Here is a 19,016-nt window from a genome sequence, read left to right as displayed (position 1 = left end):
TATGTGTGCAGTAAAAATGTGCTTTGTGGGCTTGTTCTGTAGAACATTTGTTCAGCGGAGTCTTGTTTCTTACCTGAAGTGGAAAAGAAGGAGCTGCTGGTCAAACTGTACCAGGCCTATGGTATGATACAGAGCACTGCCTTTTGAACCCTCACGCTATGCTGCTCTGTGTACTTTACCTCCACAGCCTACGCAATATAATGTTTTGGTCCTCTTCTGCCTGCTTCTGGACACTATATGAAATAAGCATTTCAAATCACTGCCATCACCTCATGTTATTTCCAGGTGTTAATGCTCTTATATCTCAGTTTCAAGAGCAGCTGTCTGCTGGTGCTGCCGTTTGAGAGGGTGACGATTTATAAACAGTGTTGTTATGCAATATTTACAACTAGTATTTTTTGTGTTTACATCAGTGGACATGTCAGGAGTACAGAACATTGTACAGAAACACTCTGCCATTCCAAAAGGATACATGTTTTTTTTTATTCTGTGACTATGGGAAGATTGTGGTGAAGAGGAAATGCAAGCTAAAGTTTATTAAAAAAGGAGACATCACTGTGAAAAAAGTAGTTAAAAACATCCAATGTCAGACCAACATGGATGCAGGATTTATCAGGTAAAACAATTCAAAAACCAAAGTCTTACATTTGACTATTAGGTAGCGTACTACCGTCATAGTGCCACGCAAACAGTTTAGTTTTGTTCAGAATCAACTTTCAATCACATGTGGTGTATGTATTTATTTGAAAACATTTGTTCAGTAGTTTCAATAATAAAAAGCACTTCCATTTATTACTGCCACATTTAAGACAACACACCTTTGACTAAAATAAAACTGTTAAGAAACTTGCCTGCAGTGTACTGTATTTCTTTATGCGTCCTCAATTTGTCTTCATTGTGAAATATTTAGTCAGGCAGAACAGAGCTTTGCAAGGGGAAATGGGTGAAAAGGGAAAACCCTACACAGCTTTGCAGAGAAACTGCAGTGTCATCTTTTGTTTATGTATGGTGGAAACATGGGAACAAAGGAGGCAATGCTGAGTGAAAATGTTGCCGCCTTATGTACACAAAAGCTGCATTCAATAATATTTATGTCTGTGGAGAACTGCACTAAAGAGGTGTTCAATCTTGTCTGGGCTGTTCCATATGCCATATTCAGCACAAACTTACTGACTCATGTGGATCCATAAAACACCAACATTACCATAGAGTCATAAGTATTTTATTACATAAAGAAAAGTCGCTATCACAAAGTTATCACTGAACATTTAGCAATAAGTACCAAGTCCATACATGATGGTATAATGGCGACGAGGTTTCATACTAAAAACTGGCGACACTCGATAATGTAACAGGTCGTGAGGGTCACAAACACATAGAGAGAAAAAAAAATGACGGATGGTAATGAGGTCACCCTCCATGATAGAGCTCCACATTGGGCTGGGAGAATGTTTGGACCAATCAAAATGGTGTGAGCTCAGTTTTCACATAAATCTAAAGTCTCTTTGCTTTCTTGTCATATCAGGAATATAAAGGGACTAACAGAGTCCAAAGCAGAAGAGAAGCAGTTCTACTTCTTACTGGTTGTAATCATACCATCCCATCCATCTGGTGCCGGCAGGCTTCTAACAAGCCATCAGTGAGAGATGCTGCCTCCATCTCCCTCCACTCTCTACTGCTGTCTCTTTGCCTCTGGCCCACCTTCAGTGTGTGGCACATTTTAGGACGGACCTTCGCCTCCTTGGGCATCTTCACTGGTGGAGCCCTCAGCCTCAGGGGCTGGAGAGGCCCCAGGCTCTCCTTATGGAAGGAAACACAGGCAAATAATTGAGCAGGGTTCAGTCTAACACAATATATACACAAGCTGTACAATGATAAATCATTCAGTGCTGCAGGAAATAAATATGCTCACAGGGTTACGAGGAACAAAGAGACATTGTGGAAGGAAATACTTCCTCTGGTGACAATATGACAATTTGAAATCCAAATGAAAGACTTTGTCAGACCAACAATTGGAGTGCAATCAATCAAACTGGTTCTTATGTCAAGGGAACTTAAATATCTAGGGTTTCCCCTGCATGATACTGATCGTGGCATCCTGCCACAGCAAAATAAAAGCTCCCACAGCAAAATAAATGCCGCCAAGACTTAAAGAGAGTTTTTTTTAACATGAAAACACATTTAAGTAGCATATTGTAGTCAGGCTTGTCACTGACAGTTTGGTTATGTTTTGGTTTTTCCTCTTGAGTTTGTGTTTTATTTCTTGTCAGCGCTCTTATTTTAGTTTCTTTTCCTGCACGTTACCTGAGCGCTTGTTTCTCTCACCTGCACCTGATTGGCAGTCTGGCACACCTGGTGGCAATTGCCAATCAGGCTATTATTTATACCTGCCTCGCCGTCCAGTTAGTGCTGGAGTATTGTTTGCTGTGAGCTGTTCCTGACCCTGCCCCAAGTGGAGGAGTTCAAGTACCTAGGAGTCTTGTTCACGAGTGGGGGAAGAGTGGATCGTGAGATCTACAGGCGGATCGGTGTGGCGTCTTCAGTAATGCGGACGTTGTATCGATCCGTTGTGGTGAAGAAGGAGCTGAGCCGGAAGGCAAAGCTCTCAATTTACCGGTCGATCTACGTTTCCATCCTCACCTATGGTCATGAGCTTTGGGTCATGACCGAAAGGATAAGATCACGGGTACAAGCGGCCGAAATGAGTTTCCTCCGCCGGGTGGCGGGGCTCTCCCTTAGAGATAGGGTGAGAAGCTCTGCCATCCGGGAGGAACTCAAAGTAAAGCCGCTGCTCCTCCACATCGAGAGGAGCCAGATGAGGTGGCTCGGGCATCTGGTCAGGATGCCACCCGAACGCCTCCCTAGGGAGGTGTTTAGGGCACGTCCAACCCGTAGGAGGCCACGGGGAAGACCCAGGACACGTTGGGAAGACTATGTCTCCCGGCTGGCCTGGGAACGCCTCGGGATCCCCTGGGAAGAGCTAGACGAAGTGGCTGGGGAGAGGGAAACATGGGCTTCCCTGCTTAGGCTGCTGCCCCCGCGACCCGACCTCGGATAAGCGGAAGATGATTGATGGATGGATGGATGGATGGATGGATGGATGTTCCCATTTGCAGCTTGCAGTCTCCTAGTTCCTCGTTTCCGGTTTGCAGCTTGCAGTCTCCTAGTTCCTCGTTTCCGGTTTGCTGGGTCCTGTTCACTGTTTCCAGTTTGCCTGTTCCAAGTTCCTGGTTTGTGTTTTTCCTGCATTTTTTTTGGACATTAAAAGTCATGTTTTCCTGCAACAAGCCTGCCATCTCTGCATCTTGGAGTTTGTCACCAACACTTCCTGACAATTGTATGAGTGAATATTCTGTATATAGTCTTATTCATGCACTATTGGCCACACCTAGTTTGAAAAACATCTCAAATGTGATCAATTTTATTTTTTATTTTTTAAAAAACATGCTCCTGAATTGGCGCTACAGCTGGTCGCAAACCTAATCAACCCTGGAAGATAGGTGGCAGAAAAAGGTATTTCAACTTAAATAATGCACGTCTTATTCAAGCTTGTAAGAACTACCCAAATTTTGACATTAGTACCAACGATAACATCTAACTTTGTGCCATTTAAGTCTTCCAATCTCCGTTTTATTATCTCTGTGTGGAGTTTGCCTGTTCCCCCCATGCGTGTGTCAGTTATCTTCGGGCACTCCTGGCTTTGTTCTACGTTTCAAAAATATGTGTTTTAGGTTTGTTGCAAACTCTAATTTGTCAATGGGTAGGAATGTGAGTGTTAGTTTTTATTTCATTCATTCTAGATCAAACAAACAAATCAATGAATCATGACTGAAAAGGAGCAGAAAGAAGTTTATGCTTAAAATATCTGCCCCTTATTCACACAGTCACAGGTGCCACCCCCCGAACGCCTCCGGCCGCCATCCTCTAATTACCACCACCGCAGGAGCAGAAGCAAATAAACTTGATCCTGCAATTCGAGATACGCAACACCTATGACAACACCACGGAACCTTTCCAGCTGTGCTGTCCATCAGTACCAACAGCAGGGGGTCTGTGACTTCAATTCACTTGTGGAAAAGACGACAGTTTTGCCTTGCACAACAATTACTTTATTTTTGTTCATGTAGCAAGTAGGGCTGCAATGATTAGTCGACATTGTCGACAATAACATTTGTCGAGTCAGTCATCACTAATGTTTTTACGGGCGGAAGTGGGTCACTCGCAAAAACAATGTCAGTGATAACATGTAAAGTTTGAAGATATTTCCTCTTATTCTTGTTAAAAACATGAATACCTTGCTCATCTTTTGAAGCAGACCTTGTTTTTATAGCTGTACATCTTTGATACCCAAGCATTTAAAGCTGAGGTATGATGTTGGAAAATTTGGAGGGTATATTTTATTTTTATTTTTTTAATACACTAGCAGTTTGAGGTCGTTTACTCATTGTAAAGTGTTTTTTACAAATACGAACTAATATTATTATTAAGATGCATCTCAACCTTGGTAAGAATGTTAGCTTATACCTTGCTAGCTGTCAAGTGTGAGATAAAGTCATGTAAAAAAAAAAAAAATCAATTTAGCCAATGTCAGCCAACGAAACACTCTTTCCCATATTCATTTTTTAACAGCTAATTGAGCAGCACAGTTACAGAACAAATTAATATTTATGAATGAATAAGTCATCTTTGTTGTTAGTAAGCACATGCCTAAAATGACTTAAGCTCCATTTAGAAGTCAATAGAAAAATTTGAGCATTAAATGTGTAGGCTTTATTATCCGACTAATCGACTAATTTTTAAGATAATTGTTGACTTATCAACAATCAAAAGAGTCGTTTGTTGCAGCCCTAGTAGCAAGTAACAACACAACAGTAACATCTTCCCTGACGAGCGTCGCTGTACTGGCTGCTGGTGGCAGGAGCTCTGTGCTTTTGTGTCACCCTTTAGTCATCATTATCACTGTCACCGACATCCCATTGGGGCGAGTTTTTCCTTGCCCTTATGTGGGCTCTACCGATGATGATGTCGTTATGGTTTGTGCAGCCTTTTGAGACACTTGTGATTTAGGGCTGTATAAATAAACATTGATTGATTGATCTTTTGGTGTTCCTGATGTTTCCCTTCTGTTTTTATGTATTTTTACTTTTTTTTTCCTTTTGGTTCGGGACCTGTTGGGACTGTGTGACAAGGAGTAGCACTTTCGTGACTTCTGCTGTGCTTTTTTTGTGAACTTCTGGATCTGCCGCCCAGGAGCCTCTTGGCCATGGAGACCAGCTGCTGGGTCTCTGCCACACCAGAGTCCGTTTGGAGAGACTGGAGGAAATGCGGAGGAAGAGACAGGGGCGCGGAGCTGGCGCTAAGCGCCCGGACGAACAAGTTTCACACTGTCTTGGCTGAATGAGCAGGTATCGGACACCTCGGTCTCCTGAGACCCATCCTCGCTCATCCATGCGGACTAGACAACGGCAGAGAGTTGGTTGCTTTGTTGGGTTTGCTCCTGTCTCTGGCCATGCTCCCCCCCTCCTCAGCAGACAATGGTGTGGTACACCGCAGAGGCCACCAGTGTGTTGTTGTTTTTTTTAACTTTTGTGGCTGTGTAGAAGTGGCTGGTTGCCTCAGCTCTGTTCTTTTAATGTATTTTGTGTTCTTTGATGTTTCCCTCTTACACACATGTTTATGTGTGCTATGGTTATGAGTTTTTTCCCCTTGGCCTCAGTCTGGACCCCCTCTCCAGGGGGCCCAGGCTTAGACTGATTTTTTTTTTCACACGAAAGACCGTTCTCATTCCAAACTCTCAAAGGTAAGTCAACAGGACTTGTCACACCACTCAGTGGTGTCTCCTGGAGAAATTAGTTTCAAACCGAATACATTTTAAGCCTGAAATTCACTGTGCATAAATGTGGGAAATATTTAAGGTCTTCTCAGTTTATTGATCTATGAATAGAGGTATTGCTTCTTTTCCCAAAATACTGTACGTTATTTGTAGCCCGCAGCTAGCTTAGCAGACAGCATACTTAATGGTACGTATGAAACTGAATCAAACATGCGTGGATTCAAACCCACCAGTCTGGAAATGCCGTGAACACTCCAAAATGTGTCGAGTGATGTTTGGTATCCAGGCCATTCGCTGTTTTTTAATAAGCTTACTAACCCGACATCCCTGGCCTTGCTTCTATGTTGGAAATAAGACACATATCCCCAAATATTTTATTTACAAAAAAATTATAAGTAATCATGACAACCATTGCAGCAGTTATTGATGCAGCACATTTGCCCCATGTTTAAAACTTGTTAAAGAAAAGAAAAAACTTTAGGACAGTGTCTTGCATTCAACCATGTAAATAGCTATTTAGATGCCAGCAAGACCCACAATACATTGCGTTTTCACGTAAATTTTCAAGCACTATTTTGAAAGTAAACTGGATCATTTATGTTTGTGCATGACTTCCTGTCCGACACAAGCAGATCTTAGCTAAATTGATCCGCCGCGTTGCTAGGGGAAAAAATTAGAAGCTCTGTATATATTTAGTGCAGGGATGAGGTACGGCACCGACATGGCTGCTCTGTTCAGGGTCCGCTGGCGGTGGTAACTGACACATTGACTACACTGGAAACGGAAAGAGTTCACCGTGACAGCGGTGCCAATCCGCAGCCGTTCTGCATTCATTGAAAACCCAGGGTACAATGACACAGATTTTACATGAAACAGTGCCCGGCAGGACTGGCAGGATTCAGTTGGTGCCAAAAAAAGTATCGGATTCAGTACCGACCTGCATCCTTCAGCTCCATCCCTGCCAAGTCTTTAGTGACGTCACTGGTGCTGGCCGCTACTTTCTCCTCGCCTGCGATGTCAGGCACTGCATTCCTACGGCCACTGCGATCACAGTTGATGAAATCGGAGTACGACGCCTCCACGTCCATCATCTGTCCATGACCAGCGTTCTCATTACACCTGTATCAGAAGGAAGTGGGTGGAGGTCAGACAGTTTTAAGAGTCGACTCGGCGACATGATCCGCTGTGCAGGGTGATACCGTATTTCCTTGAATTGCCCTCGGGGCGCTAATTAAATTAAAACCTCTTCTCACTCCTGCGCTTACCAAAGGCATGCGCTAATTATTTTAAAACCTCTTCTCACTTACCAAAGGTATGGAGTAAAAATTTGAGTGTGATGTAAGCTTGGACCTTAAATCCTACTGAATTGCTCTTAATCTTCTTCCCTTTATGCAATTTCAAATTACCGGTATTGAAATCAGCCTCCTCCATTTTGAAAATGATGACAGGGGAAGTGTCCCTCGTGACGTCACGGTAATAAGCATGCGCTAATTATTTTGGGAGTTTGACCCGGCAGTAATTCAAGGCAGGCGCATACTATATGCCCTGCGGCAATTCAAGGAAATACAGTAGATTTGCCTTTTCGTAAACCTATGCTATAATAGAAAAATAAACAATCTATCTACATCTGTCTAGTCTCATGTACACACATGATTTCTAAAAGCCATAGTTTTTTTATCCCTCCGTAGAAGAACTGTTGTACTCTTTTTTTTTTTTTTTTTTTGGTTAGCGGCAAAGCTTATTCACACAATTCTAATCACTTAGGATAAAGAAGAGCAGAAACTTTAAAATCTACTACTAATAAATTACTAATGGTATTTGTTGGCATTTAATGGCAAAAGTAACAATGTTCCCCACATTTGTATTATTTCTGCATGGCAATCAGTGCTTTATATTGTAAAAAGTTAAAGTTAAGTCAAAGTACCAATGATTGTCACACACACACACTAGGTGTGGTGAAATTTGTCCTCTGCATTTGACCCATCCCCTTTATCACCCCCTGGGAGGTGAGGGGACCAGTGGGCAGCAGCGGTGCCACGCCCGGGAATCATTTTTGGTAATTTAAGCCCCAATTCCAACCCTTGAAGCCGAGTGCCAAGCAGGGAGGTAACGGGTCCCATTTTTATAGTCTCTGGTATGATTCGGCGGGGGTTTGAACTCACAACCAGGGCGGACACTCTAACCACTAGGCCACCGAGTAGACGTGTGTTAATTAAATACCCTACTTACACCACAACAAAACAACAATTCTTCAAATCACTGATGGCATCTGCATGATCAATTGTACCACTAAGGATGACTCTATTTGTCCGTCCTCAGAAGAAAAAGACGGCAATGGAGAAGCCCTGATCAATATGAACAGTCTAAGTAAAAGAGCTTGAAACTATTCAAAGGACAAGAAGAGGTGGGCCGAGAAGACCCCCCCATCCCCCCCCCCCCCCCCCGCCATTCATTCCCATTCTGTTTCCTGTTCTCAGTCTATATTAAAGTAGGTCAGGAACCTGCCAAGCACCACCACACTATACAGCTGTTAACTCCAAAGAGGAAGCACAAAAAAGAACCAGTCAAGAAAGACGACAGAAACTGTGTTCAAACACTGTCACAGCTGATCCTCCTTCATAAAGCTGTCTTTCCCTGACACTTTGCACGATTAGCTTGCATTTGAAGATGTGAGGGGGCATCGATGGAACCAACTACCCAGGGATAAGTGGCAAAGTGGCTCGAGACAGTCGCCCTGTGGGCTTCAGTCTCTGAAGATGTCCTCATCGAGCCGAAGGGAGGCGTGACCTCTGACAGCTTCACAGTTGGCCACTGGAATAAAACATGCAACAAGCCGTGACTCAACAGCTGAGCAGAGATTAATCGGTGACAAACATTATTGAGTCTCGAAGGAAAGGAATAGGGGGGGGGAATAAAAAGGAGCTGGCAAGCGCAGTTACAAGACACTAACCTCGGGTCAGTCCGTTCCCAGACGCTTTAACTCACATTCCTTTTGTAACATTAAACCATCCATGCCGTTTTGTTTCTCCAATGTTCAGTATGTGAGCACTGTGCCAAAAAGGAAGCCTTAGGGTCACTCTCACTAAAGTCACACAAATGAATGCCGCATTGTTTAGCAAACTGAAATGTTTTGCACTGGATGTACTAGGCCTGGGCGATATATCGATGTTATTGATATATTTGAGTTTTTAGTTGCAGACGATATATAAAAAAAATAAAAAAAATATTTTTTTCTCCTCTCGCATACTTCTGTAACTTGCACTGTCCCCCATACTTCCTTAGTGGCAAACCTATAAAAACACGGCTGATGCTAACTGTAATGAGAGCAAGACGTTTGTTCCAAAGAAATGAAAAGTACTGTCAGTACTTTGGTTAATTATCAACAAAAGTGTAACAAAGTGCTGCAAAGTTTGTTTGAAAATTGAAGCAGCACAACAAACTTATTCCAACATCTGAACCCGAACCCTCAGTCAAGTGTGGGAAATACAACTCTTTAAAAGGCTGTGACAACAAACAAACTACTGGTTAAAAGCAGCTTACTATGGTGGAATCATTTACAAAAGTGAAGTGCAGTATATTTATACAGCGCTTTTCTCAAAGTGACTCAAAGCGCTTTACATAGTGAAACCCAATATCTAATTTTTACATTTAAACCAGTGTGGGTGCCACTGGGAGCAGGTGGGTAAAGTGTTTTGCCCAAGGACACAATGGCAGTGACTAGGATGGCGGAAGCGGGAATCGAACCTGCAACCCTCAAGTTGCTGGCACGGCCGCTCTACCAACCGAGCTATACCGCCCGGTATAGCTCGGTAAAGGTATGGTAAAGGTAAAGGTATGCTTTTCGCCCGGTGGTAGCTGAGATAGGCTCCAGCATACCCCGCAACCCCGAAAAGGGAAAAGCGGTAGAAAATGGATGGATGGATGGATGTATGATGATACGATGTCTAATAAGAAAGAAGCACAATAAAATACGATCACTGAAGCAGGTGCTCCGCACACCGCCAAGATGTGTGAATGAAAAAACTCTTTGTTAACTTGATTATTTATTTGCATACAATGTAGATTATTTAATTTTAACATTCAGTACACACTAATAGGGAGCCCAGAATACTTCATGGAAAAGCCTGCATTTATCCACCTAGTAAAACTATAGTCATCTCAATGAATGTTTTACTTGATTATCTATTTGCATATAATATAAAGTACTACATTTGTATTTACATAATTATTTTATCCAGACAGAAGTTTGCACACCAATTTTGTTTACAGAAGTACTTTATTTAAGAAGAAGTTTTAATTTTGCACTTTGATAATCTCAATGCAATGTACAATGCTACATTTTTGTTAACAAAAGTATGTTATTCAAGACAGAAGTATTGCTTCTTAGAAGAAGCTCTATAATTCTTCAAAAAATTATTCGATAAAAACTAAAACTTTGTATCTGGTTTAAAAATAATATTTAAATTATAATTTTGCTAAGGGAAAGACGCAGTCATTTCAAACTACTAGTTGTTGATCAAATAAAAGAAAAAGGTGTTTTGAATTATCCTTGTCATTTGTATTCAATAGTTTTTGTAAAAAGTAGCGGTACTCAAAAAAAAATGGTAAATCTAACTTTTAGGGGTGGGGAAAATCAGAGATTTTATTTTTAGGCCATACCACTCTACAAAACGACTCTGAATTTGTAATGCTAATGTAAGTGTGATCATCTGTTAAAACACAACAACAGACATGTACTGGTGAGATGAATCACAGTCTCACAGGTTCATTAATTTTCCCCAACAAGCTTCCCACCCTAACAACTGTGGATTCACTAGGATACATATACCCAGTAACCCAGCCAGAAGGGGGTGATCAGGAGTTTAGAATGTTGGTAAGCTGGCTTTGTATGCATCTTCAGTCTAGGACATCATTTTCACAGTTCATTGATGCTCACTCAGTAAAATAAGCATATATCAGATCTTGTTTTCTTACTCAATCAATTTATGTCATCATCCATCTTTTTGGGGTGAAAAAGGGCATGCCGTATAATACAGTGGTCCCCAACCACCGTCCCAGGGACCGGTACCGATGCATTTGCTACCGGGCCACACAGAAATATTATTTAATTTAAAAACTACCACATTTTCTTCACCATAACTTTTGCCTGTCCCACTAAACACACAAATAAGCTTGTTAATAGATGTACAACTATTTTGTTACAGTACATGGGACAATGCACAATAATGGACATATAAAATGTTAATGTGCCAGATGGTAGCCAAAGGCTGATTTCTATCTGCAGGGCCCTGCAGGGTCATTGTATATAGCAGGGTTTCTTGATGCTTTGGACTTCGGGACCCAACTTTTCCACAACAGATGAGCCCAGGGACCACTCCAATATTAACAGCGAATTAGTATTCTTATTCTCCTTTTTGATCATATTCAATAATTATATCCAAACTACTTACAGTTTACTACCTTGTCAAATTATATTACAGCATGTGTGAATAACAAAGATTATATTACTAATTAAACAAATAAACCTTAGGCTGAGGTCAGGCTGATTAGAAGAAGTACTAACCAAATAAACACTACATTGATAGACAATATGTAATATGTTGTGCTATAATAAATAAACTAAACTAAAAACAAATATGTTTCTTAACTAAACTGTCAATAAAGTTAGAGTGCAAATGAAAATACAGATTAACCACTTTAGTCATATTTTTGCGCTTAAAAATGTCTTAATGACATTAGCGCCAGACTTCTTTTGTTTGTTTTATATTGTCTGTCTATCTGTGTTGGCCCTGTGATGAGGCTACGACTTGTCCAGGGTGTACCCCACCTTCCGCCCGGATGCAGCTGTGATAGGCTCCAGCACCCCCCGCGACGCCAAGAAGGGACAAGTGGTAGCAAATGAATGGATGAATATTGTCATTACTGCCACAAGTGTTGGAAACGTGTATTACAACTGAGTACTGCTGCTGCCTATACAGACCACAGCTGAAAAACACATATATTACATTCTCGGGCTGCTCGCGGCCCAACACTAGCCCTGTGGTTAAGAAGCACTGGTATACAGTATATGCCATCAATTTGCCGGGGACATCTCTTCGCAGAGAAACACACCCAGGGCTCCCACTACTTCAGCATTACAGTGAATTGATTTATCATGCTAATTTTTTGCTATTTTTATCTGCCACACATGGAAAGCTGGTCCGTGAAATTAATGTATACATTAAACTGGTCCCTGGTGGGAAAAAGGTTGGGGACCCCTAGTCTAATAGACTTCCTTAACTGCAATGCTAATACACTAATATACTCAAGCAACACTAGCAAACAGCCTACGGTCTTAATCTTTTCTATTTCACTAGCGCAGTTAGTACATTGCTCATGCAAGTTCCCACGATTTGTGTACACAATTAGTCGGCTTGCCTGCTCATGTAGATCAAATCCTAGCATGAGCTCATTAGCAGGTTTCAAAGGAAAAGTAAAGACTATGATAACAATGCCCTGTCTGCCATTTAAAGTACGTAATGTATGTGGTTACACTATTTTCTACCTGACTATCAGAGAACTTACCTTGATACCAATCATTGCACCAAGGGCAAAAAATGCTTTATTAAAAATATCTGAAGAAAACATAACATACTTATAGATGAAAGCACCAAATGCTCTACACTTAAAGTAAGGTAATCACAATGGGGCTGGTGGAATACTGTATAAAACAATTGTGGTTCCTAAGGTCATTAGAGAGGAAGGCTGACTACCATTCCTACACAGACTTTTATGTTGGATTTAGGTGTAATAAGGACCTGTTTATCAGGATTAATCAGCATAGAGTGGCTTCTTCCTTCTAGGTACTCACATGAGGGTCTATGAATAGGCAATCTCATTCTTTCAACCAGTACTTCTGATAAAATCAATAACTAAAAATGCCTTCACATTAATGACAACAAAACCATTAATTTGCAACAATTTGGTGAACTTGGTTATTTATGACAATCAAATGCGACAATTTGTACAAACCGCATTTCCATATGAGTTGGGAAATTGTGTTAGATGTAAATATAAACAGAATACAATGATTTGCAAATCATGTTCAACCCATATTCAGTTGAATATGCTACAAAGACAACATATTTATTGTTTAAACTGATAAACATTTTTTTTTTTTTGCAAATAATCATATAACTTTAGAATTTGATGCCAGCAACACGTGACAAAGAAGTTGGGAAAGGTGGCAAATAGTCAAACAGTTTAAGAACAACATTTCACAAAGTGCAATTGCAAGAGATTTAGGGATTTCAACATCTACGGTTCATAATTGTCAGGCTTGCCACTGACTGTGTTTTAGTTTTTCCTCTGTGTGTTTAGTATTTCCTGTTTTTAGTTCCTGTCAGCGCTCTTATTTTGTCTGTTTCCTGTTTTTTTCCCTGTGCGCGGTTTCTCCTCAGCTGCGGCTGATTGGGACCTACCACACCTCGTGTCAATCAGCCTACTCCTTTTTCTACCTGCTTTTGTCCTCCAGTCAGTCCTGGATTATTGTCACGTATTGCATGTCGCTTCTGTATTGCATGGTCGCTCCTATCGTGTCGTGTCGTTGCAGCGTAGCGGTAAGCTATTATTCGTTAGATTTTTGTAGCTTACTGGTTTTTGGTTCCCTGCTTCCTATTTCGTCTTTGTACAACACGTAACGACTTCTGTTCCCTGTTCTGTTTATGCTAGCCTCCATGCTAAACCTTTTGTTTTTGCTAGCTTCCATGCTAAGCTCCTTTTCTTTTCTTTACCCGCCTTGTGCGCGCTTTTTGTTGTACCCTTTTTGTTTGTTCTTGTTTAGTGTTAATTAAATCATGTTTTCTTATTCAATGCCTGCCTCCATCTCTGCATCTTGGGGTTCGTCAACAACTAACTCTGACAATAATATAGGGCTGGGCGATATTGCGATATACAATATATATTACGATATTTTCTTTTGGCCTTGAATGAACACTTGATGTATATAATCACAGCAGTATGATGGTTGTATGTGTATACATTAAAACATTCTTCTTCATAATGCATTCATATATGCTACTTTTAAACTTTCATGCAGCGAGGGAAATCACAACTACCGTATTTCCTTGAATTGCCGCCGGGGCGCTAATTAATTTAAAACCTATTCTCACTCCTGTGCTTACCAAAGGCATGCGGTAAAATTAAGCATGCGCTAATCATTTTAAAACCTCTTCTCACTCCGGCACTTACTAAAGGCATGCAGTAAAAATTGGAGTGTGATGTAAGATTGGACCTTAAATCCTACTGAATAGCTCTTAATCTTCTTCCTTTTATGCGATTTCAAATTACCGGTATTGAAATCAGCCTCCTCCATTTTGAAAATGATGTATATGTATATGTATATATATATATATATATATATATATACACACACACATGTCTGTATATATAAATGATAAATGGGTTGTACTTGTATAGCGCTTTTCTACCTTCAAGGTACTCAAAGCACTTTGACACTACTTCCACATTTACCCATTCACACACACATTCACACACTGATGGAGGGAGCTGCCATGCAAGGCGCCAACCAGCACCCATCAGGAGCAAGGGTGAAGTGTCTTGCTCAGGACACAGCGGACGTGACGAAGTTGGTACTAGGTGGGATTTGAACCAGGGACCCTCGGGTTGCGCACGGCCACTCTCCCACTGCGCCACACCGTCCCAATATATGTATGTATATATATAGATATATATATATATATACACATATATATATATACATATCTATATATATATATACATATCTATATATATATATATACACATATCTATATATACACATACATACATACATACATATACATACATATATATATATACTAAAATGCCAGGCCCCCGCTTAATTTTTTTAACAAAAATGCGGCCCCCGATTCAAAAAGTTTGGGGACCCTTGGTTTGAATATTTCACCAAGAGAACAATGTGTGTTCAAAAGAGGAAATAGTGTCGCTAAACTGTGTCTTAAAGTTCTTAGCACTTATAAGTGATGAAGGTTAGGTTGCTTCAGGAGGATTTTTCTATTTTGGTATGTGTAAATGAGCTACATTACCCAGAAGTCTTACAGGTATTGCAGAACTAGAAGTATAGACGATAGTGCGAGCAGACATACAACAAACACATATGAGTAGCCTGCCGAGTTTCTGCGTTATTGGAACAAGCAACAAACATACCTTAACATTTTACACACTTTGCATGCTGTTGCATTAGATTTGCAGGATATTGGCCAAAAATTTAATCCAGATTTGTGATTTAAATTTCTTTGGTACAAACTACAAATGACAATATAATGGTGGGGTTGCCGACAATAACTATGTCATTTGTAATGGAAATGGCTAATTTAAAGACAAATGTTTGTGTCTTTATTTATTAACTGCATCAACATTTCAGACATTTGATGGATTTTATTATTACAATGTGCTATACGGGTCCATAGAAAAGCTGCCTTCCTCACTTTGAAAATGCATGACTGATTAAATATTTCACCAGGAAAGCAAAGTGTTGCCAAATGATAAAAAAAAATAGTCTCTAAGCTGTGTATTGGAATGATTAGATGATGATTTATTTGTTTCAGACATGTTTAATAAATTATACTAGGGACCTGACGTATTATTTTTGCACATGTCAACATATCTGAAAAGGAGTCGGAAGAAGCAAAGCTTATATTTAATCGTACGTCTTCTCCATGTCTTTTACTGCTAGTTTGTTCATAACAAAACGTTTTATGTTTAAAATGACTTAGCTTCCTGTCTGAAAGAAAGAAAGGTGAATAATAACTCATTGGTGATACTCAATGCATGAGTGTACTACTTAATATTTTTGAATATGTCATAATCTACTTTAATATTGTAGTTCTTGGGACTTATGGAAGTGAAAATGGTTATGTTGCTTCTGGAGGTTTTCTGTGTTTTGGTATTACTACATTACCCAAAAGTCTTAGCGGTAGAGCCGAGTAAGAAGCAGAGAAATACTAGCAGAGATTGGAGCATGTAAGGGCTATCCTGTAGAGTTGCAGAAAAAGTTGCGTTATTGATACAAGCAACAAATATAAAATTTTGCACACTTTGTACGTGGTTGTATGCTTGGTGTGGTGGAGGATCTGTGCATGCGTGGCGACTACTTTGCCTTTCATGACCGTATATTTGAAAACTGAATAAATGCACAACATAAAAACACTCCTCTTTTTCACTTTTAATGAATACCTTTCCTCGCTAAATATAACTTCAAAGTCGCAAAACGGGTACCACAGAACTTGAGCTGCGTCTTATTGGCAAAGCATGTGTATTTAAGATTTTGTGAAGTGGTTTGACGATACATCCATTGCACCGGTCACCCAAGAAGGAGTGTGGCGGGTCCCCCAAATCTTCAGTCCATTCCAGGGCTTCACATTGTTTCCATTGGGTTGAGGGTTTTTTTGCCCTGATGTTGGTTTTGAGCGGAGGATGTCGTTGTGGCTTGTGCAGCCCTTTGAGACATTTGTGATTCAGGGCTATATAAATAAACTCTGATTAATTGATACATTCGCCACACTTCTATTTAAATTTGCTTATGAAAAGAGCAAACTTTGAAGCGACAAATTTGCATTTTTTATTTAAATTGTGGCCACAAATAAATAAATACCTTATTTTCCTGCTTATAAGCCGCTACTTTTTTCCAACTCATTGAACTCTGCAGCTAATTTATTGATTTTTATTTGCTAACGGCCATAATGTTTTATATTAAACAAATAGTTTTCATACTACGCAGACATAGAACCTGAAAAGGTGTGTTATTTTTTGTGGTATGACGCCATCTTTTGGACGAGTTCTCTCAGTGCTGGTGCAGTGGGTTTACAACATACTTCCTCTGACGTGTCGGAACTACAGCATATTGATCCATAGCATTTCTGCTTGAAAGGATTCTTCATTCATTACTCAGAGCGAAGTTTAAAAAAAATTCATACTTTCTAAATTTTCTCATGTGTGGAGTATTTTGGTATGTTCCTGCATATTTGTACGTGCTATTGTAATGTACACGTGAATCAGTGTCTGTGCTGGTGTTATTAACTTACAATTACATAGTTTTTGTATTGTTTCATTTCATAAATTCACCAAAACGTCATCGTAGAGTTATTGAGTCTCTTTAGATGATTGGAAAGCTAGCTTCCATGGCTAGTGGGTCCATGACGATGGCTTCTGTTTTGTTTCATTAGCTGTTTTACTCCTGTGTTACAGGCACCTTTTGGAAACAATTAAGATATGTAAATCATTTCAAAAATCCTGTGTACCGGTATATATCTGTGGCTTATGGTCCGGTGCAGCTAATATGTGTAAAAATGTGGTGGGGCAGCATAAACACAAAAGTGCTCAATGGCCGGGAAATTACAATAAATGGAGGGGGCACATGTGTATGCAGATTGAAGTGGGGAGCACCCTTGCAGGAAGAAGGAGCCTAGCTGGGAGGCGCAAGACGTGATAGAGGGGAACATCGAGACTACAGCCATCAAAGCACATTTAATTTTTTCATTAACTAGCGCTAAAACCAACCAGGGAAAACCTTCAACAGAGCTGCCGTCACTGCTCATAAACTGTGAGTCTGAGCTAACAAACACAGCTGAGCTAAAGCTGCTCTGTATGGGCACTGGTGTCACTCGTCACTTTGCAAAAGGTAACGCCTTATAGAAAGCATATTATCGTCGGCGATCACTCAAAACGAGTATGACAGTCCTCCTGTTGGTGGGATTGCCCTCAGGAGAAAGCCTGTGCGTGGAATCTTTTAAAGTGGTGAGACTGGTACACAGACAGCCATCACACTGTCCTTGGCAAAGAGAAGGCCAGCGTCTAATGGCATGGAAACCAAGACAATTGGGGGCCCAACTTTGCTGCAGCCTTCTTCCGCCTTTGTGACCGTTGTGGAGCTTCTATGCAACCATCATCCGCCCACTCCACCGTTGAGGTCTTTTTCGACGAGGGAGACGCGCAGACTCCAATGTCACTTAATTGCTGTGGGGAGCTGTATCCGGTGGCAAGGGAATCCCAGGACGACCGGCACCTCCTCACTGCTGCAGGAGGCTGCCGGAGCTCCGGTCTGTTGGACGACCGCCTATGGTGCGCCCATCAGCACTTGCTTTTCTCTCAGGGTGTGCTACCCTAGCCTCTTGTCTTCCCAGACTAACCCACAGGGCAGCGGGGCAAAAAAAAAGCATATACGCACACACTGGCCTCATGAAACATCACAACTGCATATATTTGATTTTTTTTTTTAAAGTAACACAATAATTACTTCTAATAGTAATTAAGTATAAAATAGTAATTTTGTAAGTGATACAGTTACTTTTTTTAAAGTAATGAGTAACTACAATTATTTACTTTATGCTATTTTCCAAACACTGGTTGTGAGTGGAGTAACAACACAAACCGCCACATTTCCATTATAATTTGTTTTTGAGGGGCAATTTCATATTTCTGATGGGGCAATTTATATTTTAATGATAATACACAAATAAATTAAAAACATTGACATGTGTGTGGAGCACCATATGTCTATGCAGACTGGAGAGCGTTCCTGAAGGAAAAGGAGCCATACGGTAGCTTGGAGGCGCAAGACATGATAGAGAATAAAATCGATTTAACGATATGTTTTTTATCTAAAATCATCATAACTGAATAACCGGATAAAAATTTTAATTTGATTAATCATGCAGGCCTACAAGGTGGAATTTGAAGCCATGAAAAATGTCAGGGCATATGGAGATATATTACTTTCAGATTTATGCACTGCCTGCTCTGCCATATACTGTGTACACACGCAATTGGAGTTCTATTATGACTTTGTTTAATACCTTGCTCAAGGGTAACTTGACAGTCCTTATCGTCTGAAAAACAGCTCTAACAATGTACTGTAGTTGTCAAAAGTTTACACACACTTGTCAAGAACAATGTCATGGCTGTCTTGAGTTTCCAATAATTTCTACAACTCTTATTTTTTTGTGATAAAGTGATTGGAGCACATACTTGTTGGTCACAAAAATCATCAGCTGGGAGTTTGGGTCTTGGGCACAGTTGGGTGTTCCAACAGGACAATGACCCCAAACACACATCAAAAGTGGTAAAGGAATGGCTAAATCAGGCTACAATTAAGGTCTTAGAATGGCCTTCCCAAAATCCTTAC

The 19,016-nt window shown here is 40.5% G+C and overlaps 2 protein-coding genes across 2 annotated transcripts in view; one reads left to right on the top strand and one right to left on the bottom strand.

Moving 5' to 3' along the window:
- The window catches only part of ada (adenosine deaminase), a 28,776-nt gene extending 27,926 nt beyond the window's left edge, over positions 1-850 (top strand). The window contains exon 11 of the mRNA XM_061904138.1: positions 43-850. Within this exon, the coding sequence (XP_061760122.1) occupies positions 43-147 (105 nt within the window). The 3' untranslated portion in view covers positions 148-850. The remainder of the gene's footprint in view (positions 1-42) is intronic.
- pkig (protein kinase (cAMP-dependent, catalytic) inhibitor gamma) overlaps positions 726-19,016 on the bottom strand; it is a 50,175-nt gene continuing 31,884 nt past the window's right edge. Inside the window, exons 2-3 of the mRNA XM_061904141.1 lie at positions 6,771-6,952; positions 726-1,800 (exon numbers count right to left, since the gene is read on the bottom strand). Of these exons, the coding sequence (XP_061760125.1) occupies positions 1,721-1,800; positions 6,771-6,924 (234 nt within the window). The 5' untranslated portion in view covers positions 6,925-6,952 and the 3' untranslated portion in view covers positions 726-1,720. The remainder of the gene's footprint in view (positions 1,801-6,770; positions 6,953-19,016) is intronic.

Source organism: Nerophis ophidion, linkage group LG06 (genome assembly GCF_033978795.1).
Source record: "Nerophis ophidion isolate RoL-2023_Sa linkage group LG06, RoL_Noph_v1.0, whole genome shotgun sequence".
Lineage (NCBI taxonomy): Eukaryota > Metazoa > Chordata > Actinopteri > Syngnathiformes > Syngnathidae > Nerophis > Nerophis ophidion.
Note: the sequence above shows the minus strand (reverse complement) of the source record. Positions and strands in the feature narration are given on the sequence as shown.